Source organism: Falco naumanni, chromosome 2 (assembly GCF_017639655.2).
Source record: "Falco naumanni isolate bFalNau1 chromosome 2, bFalNau1.pat, whole genome shotgun sequence".
Classification (NCBI taxonomy): domain Eukaryota; kingdom Metazoa; phylum Chordata; class Aves; order Falconiformes; family Falconidae; genus Falco; species Falco naumanni.
In genome coordinates this window covers 18935272-18952960 of record NC_054055.1, presented here as the reverse complement: position 1 = coordinate 18952960, position 17689 = coordinate 18935272, and the positions used below count along the sequence as shown (strand labels likewise).

Sequence of the window (17689 nt, the reverse complement as noted above, 5' to 3'; positions counted from 1 at the left end):
TCTTCTCAACATCTTTACTAAATATTTGGTAAATACTCAGATTCAGTTATAATAGGAATATACAATCACAAAGCCAGATTTTGTTCCCATCTCCACTTCCTCCCTGTCTGATCCTGGTTGCATGAGATGCAATCTCTAAGCGTATTAGGGCTCTACATACACATACATACACACACACATAGATACAAGCGTAGGTACACAGACAAATAAGAAGAAAATCATACTCTATTTCTTCAAAGCACTTCCAAATCCCTAGATAATAATAACTGAAAACATACAAACTATTACCACAGCAAAGGCACTACTGGCTGATGAAGCTACCTGAAAGACATCTGGCTGGCATCCATGCATTGGCACAAACACAGAACAGCACCAGAAAAATGTCAGCACTAGCAGTGTGGTTCAGCCTGGTTTCTTAAATGAAAAGTTTGAAATGAAACGTACCAAGAAATTCAAAATACTGAAGGAAAGAAACAGGACAGGTACAGAAAAGGCATGTTTTGTATATGGTTATACAATTTGTGACCTTCAAGCTAAAACAGAGAATACAGAAGAAACCATGATTAAAGAATATTTCTGTTGCAAAATTCTGTTAAACTGATGAGAAATCTGGAAGTAGCAAATCATGTCAGAAAATGCCATAAACTGGATTTGAAATGTTAATCTTCCTTATATGATAAACAGATGCCCATTGTTTAACCATACCAGGAAATACTTTTTTGTAAGCTTGTAAGGAAAAAAAAATAATTATCATAAAGTTTTTGGATATTCTTTCCACACTCTCTGCACTTTTTTTTCCTTCAAGGAGATTGTGAGACTTAAACTTGCTTGGGGACAGATTACAGCAAAAAAATCATAGCAGTTCTAAACTGTTTAGCGAGTGAATTACCGTCTCCTCTTTTATTTGGGATTAGACATACTTAAACAAGATCAGTAAGGGATTTTTTCAGGGGAAAAAAACAGTGGCTGTCAAGAAAAAATATTTGTTATACCCAGAAAACTAAGTGGTTTTCTACTCTGAATAAAAAATAGTAGATACAATATAGCTGGAAATTAAAACACAAGTGAAACATTTTGTGGAAGGAAGAGACCAAAAATTATTCATGCCTCAAAAATCAAGAGAAACCCATGCGAAAGATTAAAAACCTTGCAATTCTGGCTTCATGTTTGATATCTGACATTGCCTAAGATGAGTCCTGGTATTAGAAGACAACTTTGTTGTTGAGGTGTAAAACTGAGTGGTGGTCATCTGAAACAGAAACTTGTTCAGACCTTCTGAGATCTCCCCTGGTTACAGCTTCTTGTATTAAACTACCCTTCTTTGCTAAATTGTTTTAAGCTTGTTGCATACTGTTTTGTATTTTCTTCAACTGATACAGGACAATCATGATTCCAGCTGCATTCGACTAGGATGCAACACCTTTAATAGTGATGTACATAAACATACTCCAGAATAATTTATGTTTGAATTTTTTTTGCTGGGCAAACAAGCTGTCACTTTTGAAATTGTGATTTATTAGTAATAATTATCATATTGTCCTCATGTTAAGGACAATACAACTGTCAATAAATCATGTAACAGTCTGGAGCTGAACATGTGTTCCTTGAGTCCTACCTTAACATCTCCAAAACCACCTCGCTACTATGGGAAAGACTCCTATGTGTGCGTCCTGGATTGCTTGCACTACTTCTAAGCAGTCCCAGGAGAAGCTGCAGAATGAAGCAGGAGTCCCACCACTGCTGCCCAGCATGGAATGGAAAGGAGCAGCTTTGGTTGCTGTTTTGACTATGTTCTGGAGGACAGTGAGAAAAGAGCCTGACTGGTGTCACAAAACACCCATGAAAAGGTTACCTCTTCACTCCCATGCTTCCAGCAGCCCACGAAAGGTTGAAAAGTGATCTGATACTCTGCTTCATGGTCCCGTTCTTTATGTCTGGTAAAAAACAGCCTGAGGATTGTCCTTGTGTGTAACGCCTACCTATGATTTCCCAAGAAGCATGCACCAGCTGGAGACACATGGAGCACAGCACACTTAACCACTTTGCCTCCCTACAACCAGTGTGCCTCCTGTGCTCAGAACAGTAGGAAGGGAGGCACAAGAGCTGGCTTACATCAGCTCCACATTGCCTGAAGAGATGTAGCCAGTTTCAGTTTTCTTTGCGCCATCTGAATGCAAAGAAGGGAGAACAGGGCAAATTAATTGCCCTGATATATTATTGACTATGGCTGTCTGACATTTTTTAAATGTTTGGACTGTGGGCTAAAAGGGTCGGACATCACCAGAGTACATGTAGATACAGACGGCTGCACACTTACAAAAGCATTTTTTAATGTCAGCCAAACTGAAACGGAGGAAGCACGAGGAAATTATATGTAAGTAATGAGGTGAGAACAGTAGTCTCAGCTTTCTGAATTCCTATGTAAGTACGGTGAAATTTCACAAAGAAAACATTCCTGCTTTTTTTTCTTTTCTCTTTTCCCCAGTTTCAAGGACTCTACAGCACAGCAATATCTGTGTATTTAACTAATGTGACAAGTCTTAGTGTGTCCTAATCAAACCTAATCACCCCTACTTTCTACTAGGTACTACACTGATCAATGGAAAAGCTTTCTAGGCAAGAACTTGGAAAATGATAAAAGCATTTACCATCATTATTTTCTGCTTTTGACAATGATCTATGTCTGTACAGCTCATCAGTCATCTCTTGTAAAAACAGCATGGCACTTTGATCAAACAGCCAACAATAGCTTCCTGCGTAAGGTAGAATGTTATGAGAGGCCATCAGATAGAAATCACATTTTCTCTGAACAATAGAAACCCAGAAATGATGTGCTTGATTTACTTGCAAATAAAATCATGTGAAAGGTGATCTCTTCACAGAGGTTAAAAAGACAGCGATACTTTTATTCACCTTTCTGCGTGTTAAACAAACTTCACTGTCATGTTGCAACCAAGATCGAGTGTCTACGCAGTGATAAAGAGGCACATTCCAGCTCTACAAAACATAACTGCCACTGTTGAAAAATTACCTGCATTAAACCTTACACTTATCCCACAGATTTTAAGAGCAAGATGTGGGAGTTTGATTTTGATTATAGGCCTCTCTATCTGTGTGGCAGGCAAAGGTCTTTAACCTACACATTCTGAATGTACTAGGTACATAGTTTCATCAATGTCATGCCTCATTGGGTCAACGTAGGATTTTATCTAAAACCCGAGGCTTTTCAGTTTACGCTGTATATGCAAACACAACCTTTTAGTGGTGTTCTCTGCCTTTGGTTTCATTGAAAGGATCTACGATATTTATAGAAAAGGGAGCTGTAGGCATCTTACACTTATTTTACTTACTCAGATTCCGATTGAATCAAGGTCTTCAAAAGAGAAAGGTTATTTATTTGAAGACTGGTGTGTGCCAGAGCCAGGGGAGCCAAACACTTTTTAGTGTTAGAAAAATTGCCACTCTTCCTCTTCTACTCTGGCTTTCCCTAAACCTCTACTGATTGCAACAATATTCATTTTTAAGAGGGCTGACAGAGATTCTCTGCTTCTGAACATAACCTGAAGAAAACCACATTATCTTAATTTATTTTTGCAGTCTGTAAATGACTGGTTATTTTTGTAGAAAAGGTAATACTGATGCAGATAATCTCTTAATGTTGTGCTACTGGTCGTGTGTCAAGATTCACACAGGTATTTAGGCACTTAATTTCCGTTTACCTCAAAGAAAGCCTGTGCATTTGGATTCTAGGCCCAAGTTCACATAGCAAGATGTGCTGGAGTTCACACTAACAGGAGAAATTGATCTCCCAAGTAACACAGAGTCTTAACCAGTTAAATTGTGATGCTGTGTAGGTGGTGGTCATTGTTACTGGTTGACATAAACATTGGAAGAAAGAATCTGATCCAATTAAAACGCTAACAGGTGACAGCCAGTTGGGTCTTCAAGTCAAAAGCAATCACAGCAGAACTTCACACTGTGATGTAGACAAGGATCACACCATCTTTCTGACATGTCTATGACGTGTAAACGGAACCAGTCTTAGAACTTCCTATTTTTTGCAAAGCAGTGAAATAGACATGTAATACAGTGCTATGTTTCCAGGAGTAACGGCTACATGGTATTCCACTGCCGTTTCAGTCTGATGTGGTGTTCACTATTTGGCTCAATTCTCAGTTCCAACGTTAAGTGCCACAAAGTATCTACACAGTCCCAGGGCAAAAGTATTTCAAAGGGTAAAGGAAAAGGCACAGGTGAAGTTTCAACAGAAGATGGAATTCAAAGCAAGCAAAGAAGTTGTCTGTAGCCCACCATGACAGTTACAATAGAAAGGGGGGTGTCTCAGCTCTGAAAAACTTTTGTAATTGATTAGCAGTCACTTTTTTTGTGATGTGATCAAGAAAAATACTCATGAATCATATTGTCTTAAGGTATGCCATCACACAGCTGCCAAGAACGCTCAACCCTCACGGCCTCCAGGCCCACTGCCGCTTTGGAATTATGGTGCTCAACTCCTCTAGCAGACAGCAGACTCCAGGAGCTAAACCAGAAATTTAATCATGCAAAATCACAAATAATCTCCTGCTTCATTACCTGCTCAACTTTCTGAATCAGCTCAGTGTGAGGTCAGATTAATACCAGTGTTAGTGCAAAGTAGAGGGTGTAGGAACAGGGCTAGCTGCTGTTAGGCTTGCCTAGCTTGAAAAAATACCTGAAAAACTCAGAATATCGAAGTTTCTCCTTTCCTTCTTTTCCAAAGAAATGCACCAGCAACATGGTATTGACACCACAGCTTTCCAGTTCTGCTCCCTACAAAACAAAAAACTGTATGGTTAATTATTATACATTGCATGATTATTAATACCAACTCACTAAAAATCTAGAAATACATATTTGAATGAGAATTTCACAAGAGGTACTTGCAATTTAATTACTGTTCCCAAAGCTATCAACACAGGATCTCAGAGCTGAGTAATTCTTCCACATCAAATGGTAACAGTGTATTACACGTTCTGCTTCTAAATATTCTGTATGAAAGATAGGTACAATTTATAACCACCTTTGGTGTACTTCACTATTAGAACTGAGAAGGTTGCTAGTTAAATCTTTAAAGAACTTTATGCTTAGGTGAATAGAGGCTTTAAATAAAGTTAACATTTTTGTTAAGTTTACAGTCAGATATTTCTAGAATGTTACAGCCATTTAAAAACATTCATGATAGTCTAAGAAACAAAACTAGAAAAACAAAAACATTCACAGTGCTTAATTATAATATGGTCTAACAAGGCTTCTTGCAAATTTTCAATGTTAGTGACTTTTCTATATATTTTTTTAAATCTGATGAAGAGGTTTCTGCAGCAGAAGGATGCACATTATTTCAACTCAACAGTATCTTTAACAAGCCTAAAATCACACATAATACTGGATTTATGTTCTATTCTTCTTTCAGCACTAGCATACTGGCATTTCTTTGAACGCAACAAAACACTAGGTAACATGAAGAGAGATATTTTTTTTTTGTAAGTCCAGAGGGATTTCAACAAACTATTCTTATGACATCTAAATAGCCTCTGTGTCTTTTATCTGGTTGAAGAGGTAAGATGAAAGACAAGAGTCTATTCATAAGATTTAATGCTAATGGTTATTTAGCTTTCAGCATCATCAATAATAAGTCCCATTAGTTCACTGTGTGTTTCATGCTTACTGCATATGTGACACATTATTTTATAGTTAAAGAGGTAACATTCCTCATTTCTACTGCAAGCTACAATTCACTAAATGCCAGCAATAGGAGTTACGTATGAGTGAACCTAGAAAAAAAAGTTTTCAAGCTATATGCAAACCATACTTACTGAACTTTTATCATTTAACCGCAGGCAAAGAATATTTAAATACCCACAAGATCTATCCTTCTAAAGTTTAAACACTTCAGATTACTGTGAAGACTGATGCATAAACATTGGTATATGCTTTTTTGAAAGTCAAAAGGTAAATGTTCATATATGCTTACTTGAAATTCAAACCCAAACTATTTATGTCAAAATGGAAAGTTTTCTAAGAAACAGAGAAGAACTCACATACTTCTCACTGCAGTGAGATTCTAATCTGCTTTTTGTGGTTTTTGCTTACATGTTTAAAAGGGACTTGAAAAATACAAGACATAAATTTGATGACGTAATTTTAGCAACCAAACTAAAATTTATGCAATTTAATGCCTCCAATTTTAATTACTCCATATTAACATCAGTGTTGTATTGAAAACAAACTGAAAAATAAGGTTTAAAATAATCTTTTAAAAATGAAGTCTGCAACAGAAAGTGTCTTTTTCTTCTATTCACGCTTCTCTAGCTATAAGCTAAAAGAAGACATACAAACAATACCTATCTCATCTTATCTAAGATGACAAAGCCTATCCCTGGATTTATACAAATATGCACCTACTTGTTGGCTACCCTCTTTATCAGTTGAAATTCCAAAGTGGAATTGGCAGACGTCCAAACACTGTGTCGGTGAGAGTTAAATGTATTTTAAAACTACAAACCGGTACATTTCTTTAAAACAGAATATACAATAGGAGACCACAGAGACTACACCTTAAGGGTAAAATTTCAAAAAATTGCTTTTCCTAGAGTTAATGCTATCAAATTAAAGTACATGTTAGTACATAATTCCTTTTTGTCCACAGAATCATTAGGAGCTTTTGCTGCTGAACTGTATAAATTAGTACCAACATGACAAATCTTTGTTAGAAGATAATGAGAGCTCTATTAATATTTCCAACACCTCACCCTCCTGAGCTTAGGTAAAAGAATAACTTACATTTGGAATGTCTTTCTTGGCAATGAGAATGAAATGGTAGCCTAATCCTGGAGCTGTAAAAAGGACCAGACTGGTAGCTTTGAGTCAACAGAGCTACTATCTGAACTGAGTAAAAGTTTGTATTCTGGTGTATCTGGTACCTTCAGCCCCGGGAGTGTGCACCACAGCCCCCTTTTGGGCTGTGCACTTTACTGAAAGCTGAGGCACAGAGTGGAGAAGGGATGGTGATGTTCTGAGTCTCACCTTGATACAAGCATGGGATGGGGCAAGGAGATGTATCTCAACCAAGGAACTCAGACCAGGGTCCACTGATTCAGACAACGAATCCCAAAGACCGAGCTCTGATGCCACACAAGTCTGTATAAACTAATGAACACGTGTGTACGTATCACAAACATAGGCTTATTTTCCTAGAGTAATGTTAACACCTCATACGCTTTTCAAAAGCACCATGAATTGCTGAATATGCAATTATTCCTTTTTAAGCAAGATCAGATAACAAAACATTTATTTCCTTATTCCATTACACTACTGTTAATGTAGAAGCCTGATGCTGCACACACTGAGACATGGGCACAGACCTACTCAACGCTGCAGCTCGTCAGTGAGCTGCTGACATTTAGGACCCAATACTGCAGCAAGTAGCAACAAGTGCCATTAAGAAGAAACAACACACTGTGAGGCAGGTTTTTTGGAATAATGTACCTAACTGATTTTCAAAACTTGTCTGAAATGTTAGTAGACTTACTGTCTCTAGATTCTTACCACCTTCCCTTGCAGAATTTGCCTGAGGCATGACTGGAAAGCATTCACCATAATTAAAATCTGTAATATGTTCCTTATTCTCTTATGTGGTTCCTGGGAGATGGTATTTGCTGTGCAATGTCTTGTTTCAACAGAAATTGCAAAAATAATACATATTTTGGATTTACTTTTTTTTGGATTAAGGTAGAAGCAGAGTGAATAGATGAAGAACAGAGGCAGAAAAGAGAGGAGGGTCAAGGAGAACAGTATCTTAGTTCCTGTCTGCTAGTGATGTCCCAAAGCTTTCCAAAGATGAGACTAAACCTTGGCAAATTTTTCTGAGTCCACTTCTCTGAAATGCTTTTATTTTTCAGCTGCTAGGTCGGTCAATTCATCATGCCAGGCTCCTATCCCTGAAGGCAATCCAGACTTCAGTCTAAGCAGCCTAGACTCAAACACTGCTCAAGAGCATCAAGCTTTCTGTCTTTTTGAAGATTCTCCAAGATGTTGGGATATATCCTACAACTCAGTTCTGGGGAGAAGGTTTAAAAGATGTATCCATTATGAAATTAATCCTACAAGGTACAGCCAGTCCAAAGAACTGTAAACAGGCAAGCTAATAGGACCAGGAGATCGAAATCTCCAAAGACAATCTTTTTTGGCAAAGCTAGACATCATCTTACCATGAATCAGCTTTAATCATTATGTAAATCCATACTGAAGTTTTCAATGTTTTGCAAGGCACTTTCTTACTAGGTAGGATTCAAGAATACATCAGGTCTGATACAGATGGGCTACAATGTGCACAATTGTTTTCTACAAAGGGTACAACAGACAGTATCTGAGAAGTGGTGTGATGGAGCCTTTTCTGAACAACAAACAGCTGATGCCCAACATTCAACAACCATGCATAATTCCCATTACTGGGGGATTAGTTGTTTTTTAACGACAAGTAATGTCACAGAATTGCTATGGTGTACCATCAGTGCCTTCAGCAATGACAAAAATGTAACCTCATGGACATCCTCAGCTTTCAGAGTTTTCTGTTCTGTTACCTCATTTGTTCGTGAGGTAAACAATGACTCAGCAGGTTTTTTAATAGCCTAATACTTTGATGCCACATGGCTTGGTTCTTTGTGGGATTTACCTGTCTGGAGAGCTTCCTTTAAAGCATACGGGATTTACCTGTCTGGAGAGCTTCCTTTAAAGCATACAGGAACATGGCACTGCTCCTTGGTTTTAAGCATCTAAAAGCTTTTCAGCGGAATTCAGTGTTAATCTGCTGATATGAAACATACACATTTATGTTGGTGAAGACAGGTCAAGAAAAAATGTGCACTCTATCTGAACTGAGAGGTGACAAGATTAATGACACAGTCTTTTTGGGAGGGATATTAATTTTAGCCTTGGACCATATTTTTGCAAAATTTGATGTGCTGTACCCCCCGTGACAGAGTATTACTGCACTGAAAGAGCATAGCTCTCAACCACCATCCTATCTTCCTCCCTTCAGTTTAGGCAGTCTTTAGCTATTTTGGGCCCAAGGCTTTGCAGACTTTGAAGCTATGGCTACAAAACTTTAAACTAATTAGAACTTCTAGGGAGCAGATGGTTACGAGGGCCTGCACGGCCTCTGTGGCTGAGGAGATGCATCGCAATGCTGCAATATCTGAAGGTCGAAGTGTAAAACCTTGTGCTGACCAGGTAAGTTGTGATAAATGTGTGAATGACTCATGTCATTTACCTCTCTTAGGGCCAATGACAACAAAAAAAAGAAAAGGAAAACAAAAAGAAGGAGGAGTAGACAGGTTAGAACAACTGACATACAATTGGAAGATATCCATGTGTGGGTCTAAAAGTATACTTCAGTCAGACTGCATTTCAGTTCAAAAGTTTTCTGTTTAAAAGAGATTAATAGCTGTGTCCCCAAGTACTGGTTAAACATTTTTAAAAAAGCATGTAAATGAGGGATTTTGTATGAAAATGTGTTAATGGAATCCAGAAGCATATGTTTAATCATTTGGAAATGAGACAACACACATATTATTTCCCAGCATGAATCCCATTTCAAGAACAAATATAGAACATTCTATATTATCATTCCTTTCCTAACAACAGCTAAAATTAATTTCTAAGATTAGCAATTACACAAAGCATATCAAATTAGAGGTATTGAAACTACTCAGTAACTCATTAATCTAAGTTGAAGGGCCAAGAGCAGAGTCCCTGATCCAGACAACTGGGCTGTACAATAGGTATCTGCAACCATTGGCATTGTTTTCACTCTACCAGAATGCTGGTGTGCTAGAACACTATCAGAGCAGCCTGAACAGTTCTGCTAGGAAACTTCTACATCATTTTCTCGAGTTGAGTTAGAAAGAACCAGGTTGCCAGTCTTGCAAGTCTGCCTCCACCTCTCCTTCACTGAGTGTGCACCTGTGCTATGAGTAAATCAGATTGCCTGCTCTGCAAAAGTCAGCAAGGTACTTCCCAAAAGACTGGGCTGGTTAAGGCTGGGCAGATTTTTTGGCTTTTCTTCCGGCATCAATTACAATACTGGGGGAAAAAAAATCCCTCAGTTTAAATATATTTGTCTGGATAACCAAGTCCACTGCATTCTCATTCAAGGGCTATTACTAAGTGGTGAAATTTTGAATTTTAGATGTGTACGTCAAAGTCTCAATAAAACAGGCAGAGATACAAGCACCCTGGGAGCACAGCAAATGAACTGCTTTTTCTTTTCCTAATATACTCATTGAGATACTGTATTAAGTGGTATCTCCATACAGTAAATGACTGGGACCTTTGTCTACACACTGTACAGGAAACATACCTGGATATACCTGCTGGTTAAATAAAGTTGCACACTACCATTTAAACCTTATTTTTGTAAGTCAGTGACATTTTCCATCTGGTATCAGAGACTGGGATTACTTTGAAAAACTAACAAACTCATAGCCGAATTGTGAAAGTGCTGTGGAAATAAAGAACTATCCCAAACACTAAACTGCTGCAGTGTCTCAGCTTTCATAGAACCTAGTCAATTTAAAAACCATATTTCTATGCTTTATCTACTTTGCTTGAAATTAATACTATGACTGCAAAAATTATTAAAAAAAGGGGTAAAAACATATGCACTGGCTACACTGTATAGTCAGATTCACTGCCTATAAAAACAATAAACCTCTTTTGTGAGAGATGGAGACAAGAAAGAAAATAAAAATTAGAAGAAAATTTGGACTTTGCCAAGTAGAAATACAGAGACCAGAAGAATTTCAAGATAGCTGTACGCCCCAAAACTATTTAATTCTTCTTTTGAACATATTGTAATTCCATTTATAATCTAAGGAACTGTATTAAATAATATTTTCTGATTACAATAACTTCAGATTTTTCTTAATGGAGAATTCTGAAGATAAATTTCAAGAAAGACAAAAACCAAGTTAAGAGACATCCAGGCTCAGGTATTTTATTAGCTCCCAATAAGTGTTTACAACTAAATCTGTCCAACTGTATCAAAGTTTCTCTGGAAATCTTATACTATAGCTGTGCATTCATGCAGAATCCTTTCTCTTTCACTGTCATAGCAGCTAAGTCTCAACTAAAATAGGTTTTGAGGAGCAGGCAAACCTATAAATCCTAGGTATTTTAATCTGGTGACTGATGAAAAGATTCAAGAAAGGAGATGGCTATTAGTCAGTCAAACAATTTTTATCTGAACTCCAGATGCATACTGAGGGAGCAAGACTTTTATGCAGCAGAAGACAGTTTTTGTTCATGCCTAGTAAATATTAAAGGTGTTAGCAACACCACCACTTCCATTTTTTTCCCAGGCAGGTGGAAAAGTAAAGAACACAATCCGGACCAACTCTTCGCAGAAACTGCTGATGCATGAAAGATTTATAAAGCAAAGCCCCATATAAATTTCTTATTGAATGCTTCCAACATAAGCAGTCCTTGCCTCATGACTGTTTCAGCTTACAACTGAAAGCAAGTTTTCAGTAAGAAAAATACCCTTCAGCCACACCATCCAATTTAAGCATTACAGCAAAAGTAGTGCTGCTGATGTAAGCAGCACCTTATAGTAATAGACGGAGATGATAGATCTGTAGTCTCCACCTCCTTTGCCCTGGTTCATCAGTTGCTTCTGAGGTGTTTGCAGTATGCTCAGGACCTTCACACCTCTTTGTCTTCAGTCTCCTTCAATCTCATCCAGGCTACAGAATATCTTGTCTCTGTGCTGACTACAGAGTGAAGAAGAGATGGCAGCTGACAAAGACTCTAGGCGGGAAGAAGGTAGGTTGCAGTGACAGGATTCAGGGGAAAACAGCCAGAAGAGAGCAAGAATTTGCTTGCTCCTTCCATTGATGAGATGTATTTGACATTTGCTAATGGTCTGCAATCCAGTGAAACGTCTAACCCCATTGGAAGATCACACTCTAAGATCGTTTCTTCTGCTTTGCATCTACACCATTCTTTCTGGAAGTGGACCTAACTAAAGTAATCCTTGTATTTGTCACCTCAATGACAGCAATAACATTTCAAACCAACTCAGAGTAAGCTGTTATTACTGGAACAGCAGCACTTAGGTAAGTTTAAGGTACCAATTTCTGTTTGGAAAGTCATCTTTTCTCGTATGTCAATACAGCCAATACAAAACTCTTTTCTGAGTTTTTCATAAATTGAAGACAGTTACTTTGAAACAAAGGCTTACAGAAACTACATAACAGAGTCACTACACAGTAATGAAATACATTAATTGTACGGATTTCATTGATAGATTCAGAAGTGACAAAACATTTTTCTTCCCCAGTTAGAACGCAATTTACAAATCATTCACTTTAATTAAAGCACTAATACTGATGCTTATATATGTATCTAAAACTTCTGAGAAATTAACAAAGTTCATGGGAAATACAACAATGTGTTTGCAAAGAAAAATGTATCTCTATTTCATACCCGAAATACTGTTTCATCTCCAGCTGTTTTCAAATCATCTTCCTTCCCAATGATTCTCTGTAGCTGTATTTGTTAAAACAGGAAAAAACACAGAGGAAAATTACAAATTGGGTCTTGCAAGAGTCTCCTTTTTCAGAAACTTGCATTAATTTCACCTTTTCTTAACTATAAAGTCTTATGTAAGTCTTAACTTATATTAGTCTTAATATTATTAAACTTAACTTATATAAGTCTTAACTATAATTCTATTAACTATAATTAACTAAATATAACTGTATTATGTTTCTGCCAGGTTCTCTAGTGATGACAAAGTATTTGCATATTGAAAGATACTTTGTTATTCAGACACACTTTCGCCCAGGAACATCTTATCTACTGTGGTTAATACAGCCAAGCAGAGCATATGAATCTATCTCTTGCAACCCAGCATTTACTCTATTTGTAGAGGAGATGTTCATGTGCTAGAATCTTAGCATTCACGAAACTCAGGGGTATATCATCAAGGGTCAATTGGGAAATAAAAACAATTGTGTGATCTTCATACAGTCCTCCTGATAGCTTTACACAGGTTTGCTACAGATATAATTTTTTAGACATGAAAAACATACCTGTTCACATGAAGTACTATACAAGTAACAATAATAATTTAATTAAATAAGCAAATGCATTTTCATAACTGGCATTAAACAGAATGTGGTTTGAGGTTCCCCTCCACCCCACAAATAAATGAATCTTGAACGTGTTAGCTAAGATTTTTAGAAGTACTGAACTGAGTCACATTTTAAAACATAACTTCCACTGCCCCAAGTAAGGCTTTAAGGTAATATAGAAAGTGTGTTCATTTGCAGCACCTTAAGTATATCTCAGCTGCAAGGTTTCTTTGACTTTGTTTTAGCTTGGGAGGTCAACACTGCTACAAGAATGAGCGATTTAACATAGCACGGGGTATACCTACCTTTCACAGACATTTGCATGAATCCTCAAAATGACAGCAAAAATGAAAGGAGAAGGGACTTATTACATTTCAGGTATAGATACAGACTTAACACCCATCACTCTGGATTTAGAGACGTTAGGAAAGATGTTTTTAAAGCTCAGGGTTTTTGAAGCTGCTGGTTTGCTTCTCAAACGTTTCTGAGTGATTCCTCACCCTGTCCATTAAAACTGGGGAAAAAACTGCATGACTAAATTTGCATAGCCATCATTTTATGTGGTTTTCAAATCTCTTCTTAGGGCTTTATTATTTTTCCCTTTTTTTTTTATGTTGTTCAGAAAAGCAATATGGGCTTGTAAGCAGTGAGCAGGAGAAAACCCACTGTTTGAAGGTCTTCCTTTGGCTTTCAGATTTTGACTAATTCACTTGGTCTGTGGCGGGTTTTTTTTTATAGCCTTGGTTTTTGAGTTCCTTAGGATAGCTACTTTCTATTATTATTTTTGAATGGCATGCCTTGATATTATTTAACAAAATAAATACCGTAAAACAAGACAATTAAACAGTACTAGTTCTTCCAAATTACTTTTATTTTTGAAGTATTTTGAAAAATTGACTAGTACAGTAAAAGCATTATGAACTTCTTCATATCAAAGTGATATGAGCTCGATAAAACCACAACTGTTCATCCATATTCTCACCAAAAAATTACATTTTTTCTTACCTGAAAAGTCCACCTTTTGCTCACACACAAGAAATACAACTGTAAATACTTTCTAAACCAGAGAAAATATGATTTTTTTCTTAGACATTTTATTTTTAAATGACTCAAAAAATCTGCAGACACTACTAAAGAGCACAGACACACAGTATTTTTTTCACAAGTGTCCTGGAAGATTTAGTTATTGTTTTCTTATATCGTGTGTAAACCCTTATAGTGCTTGAAACTATTTCCAGTAGTTCGCAGATATTTTCCAGCATAAAACAGCAATTACTCACAGAGGGAGAAGAACTCTGCCCTCGAGAAACGGACTCTAATACACAACTGCTCCTTGTAACATTTATCTGTATTTAATATTTGCATCTGTTCATCACTCGAGATCCCAATGGCTAATTCAAAGATAATGAGACCTATTATGCCTCTTTACTAAAGACACTAATCTTTTCTGAAGACAAGAGCTGGCAGAAAGGCTATGTCAGTCTTAAAAAACAAAAGGTGATTTTGCATCTTCCAGTTGTGAGAGAGGGATTAGTGCTTGCGGATGCTCTAGGACTGCAGAGCAAACCACCACAGCTGCTGACAGTGCCAGATGCTGGTTCATTCAGCCCTAGATGAACCTCTCCAAGTCTTTTGTGGCATCAGCTGTTCAGGACAAGTATATAAAGACAGTCTATTTGGAAATTCTAAATCGCATAGCTTTTGCATGTGCCATCACTTACCATACCTTCATTCCCAATAGTTTTGAACTGTCATTAATTTTACTTCGAAATCTTTAATCAGGACAAGGTTAGGGAAATTCCTCACCTTCTGGGGATTCTGGGATCTTTGGTAGCCTTATTCTTGATGGGAGGTCTCAGATTAATGTGTATGGGTTATTATGTGCATGTCTGGAAATCCCCCTCACCAAGTCTCATGTGAATGTCCTGGAAGTGCAGAGTTTACAGCAGTATCTTCCCGTCTTCATAAAGATGCAGGTAATACGGCTCTGAGAAACAATTCTTTGCACTCTAGCAGGGGCTGATTAAAGGATGACTACTAACATCTGTGAACATGCCATTTCTACCACATCTTCTTCACTTTGGAGTTGCAGGGCAAAGGCACAAATCCTTGCAGATGCCCACCTCAAAATACAGATTGCTGTGATTCTGGGCCCAATGTTGAAATGTCTCTTGTATCGTGAATGTTTACCACTGAAACATGGAAGAAGCAGAAATTAAGAATAGACTGGCTTGGGTAGAAAGGAGGAGGGAGGAGAGAGAACAAGTTTTCTGACCCTGGGAAGGGACAGACTTTTAACTCCTACTGGAAAGGAAGAAAATGTGCACAGAAATGGAAAGGCTACAGAGGACAAGATAAACCTCTCTTGCTGAAAACACAGAATTGCATTCAAGATCTCCTTTCCTGAACATTCATTTAAGTTAGCAAAAAGCACTGAATCTACTGGGAAATCCTGCATCTCACACTCCTTCAGTGTGTGATCCGTACAGGTCTGAACAGCCTATCTCCACCACGCATTGCAGGCACTAAGGACTTGGGTTGTAGAGTCTCCTTCTCACCCTTCTCCCTTTCCTAAATAATTCCACGACACATCTTGTGCCTGTTTATGCAGTAGTGCGTCAGGGTTGAGATATACAAAATTCAAAGAACGATGGACATTTTGCAAACTGAAAGGCAAGTTCTTACCTCAAAGCATTTACTGTCTAGATCAACAGGTAACACAGATGTACATAGATGTCTTAGTAGATAATGGATGGGAAGTTGGGAGAAGAAGAGGTGACAAAGCAAGAGAATGAAGTAGCACTGAAATTTCTTTTCCCATCACATCCTGCTTACAATAACCGCCTCCCAATAACTGCTTCTTCACTATGCTTTTCCACTGCTCTTTCCTTACATATGTTTCCTGATATCATTGTCAAATACAGTGTGGAAATAACCACAGAATAGTTCAAATGTATTTTCCTAAGATGCCAACTGGGACAAGACAAATGGCAGATGAACCACAAAATCTACTGATTTATTAGACATACAGAAGCTTTCTACGATGCATACAGAACTAGAGTACACAGAGATTAATGCACACACATTTTCCCAGATTCTTACATTTAAGACATTTTATTTTTAAACCTAACCTATAAAAATCAAGTTTTGCTTTAAAATAGTCACCGCTTATAAATGTTAAGTAAACAGTCATGTCAGAAAACTCACCTTTTGATTAACTTACATCCTGTGGGGCTTCTTTGAATGTAATGATTCTTGTGAGTTGGCATAGCATTTTGTTATTTTTTTTTTTTTTTACAACTTCATATTAATTTATCAATATAGCCCTTAAAGGAAATCTGAAGTAACAATCTATCTAACCAGAATAATTTTCATTTAATTTGATTGTCTCTACAGAGATCAAATTATTGTGTTCACCTCTGCTTTTGATGACTTTCTGTTGTTTATACTAGCTGATTCAATTAGAATTACCCGCAATGGATAATGGCTATTAAATATGACATACTGTACATCTCCTCAAGAGAGTTGTGCTGTATTTCTGCAAGTATCTCCATATTTGCTTAACTGATACAGAACCTATTTAAAGGAAGTACTGCTAACATGGCATTCTGGTGCAGAGACACTACAGGCTGAACATGTTCACTTGTGTCCACGGACTTGCTTTCCCTTGCAACATACTGTTTTGCAGATGAACAATACATCCACAACAGACATATTTCAGTGATCAGGGCACTGCTACTCTGATAACAATGCACTGGGATTGTCCCAGGTTCAGTAGGTTAAAAATCAAGGCCTTACTTAGAATTTGATTTCTTGTTAATCAGCATAATAATTAACATTTTAACAGAGCAAGTCTTCAAACTTCAAAGGTTTTGTGTAGCAACAAATGAGTGCAGGGTATCTGCAGGCTCAGTTAGGGACTTTGGGGAACACTGTCTTGGGAAATGGTCTAATTTCATGTATAATTTTCAAATACTACTGCTAAGTCTAGAAGTATTTTTACAATATTTTAAAATATATTTTAGTATGTCTCATCAACTGTAATCTTATTAAGAGAGAATTCACTGAAAAATTGGCTACCAGTGCAAAACACATGCTAACAGCTATTGTAACATTAATTCAGAATTTAAGGCTATGAAAGTACATTTAAATAATTTTTTGGCAATTTTTCTATCAACAGTTGCATCTTTATAAGCTTTAGATTCTATGTTTCTCTGGAGTTGTTGCATTAACGATCATCTTTAATTTTATCCTAGTGACAGAAAATAATTTGTATTGTAGTAGCCATTTCAGTTTCTTATGAAATCATCTCTCTAGTCACCTCCAATACGAATGAAGAATCTGAATTAAGCTGAGCAGGTCTATGACAAATTATATTTTTTAATTTTGCATCCAACTTCTGACAAGATGTATTTCGTTAAAAGTCTCCTGTTAAATACTTAAAAGTTGAATAAGTTACATAATTAAGCCTGTTCTTTAAAACGTCAGAGCAAGATTTTCTTATTAAGCATCTGCAT

At 37.1% G+C, this 17689-nt stretch overlaps 1 protein-coding gene across 1 annotated transcript in view; it reads right to left on the bottom strand.

Moving 5' to 3' along the window:
- The window catches only part of MICU2 (mitochondrial calcium uptake 2), a 148502-nt gene that overhangs the window by 9463 nt on the left and 121350 nt on the right, over positions 1–17689 (bottom strand). The window contains exons 7-8 of the mRNA XM_040583489.1: positions 12523–12585; positions 4712–4809 (exon numbers count right to left, since the gene is read on the bottom strand). Of these exons, the coding sequence (XP_040439423.1) occupies positions 4712–4809; positions 12523–12585 (161 nt within the window). The remainder of the gene's footprint in view (positions 1–4711; positions 4810–12522; positions 12586–17689) is intronic.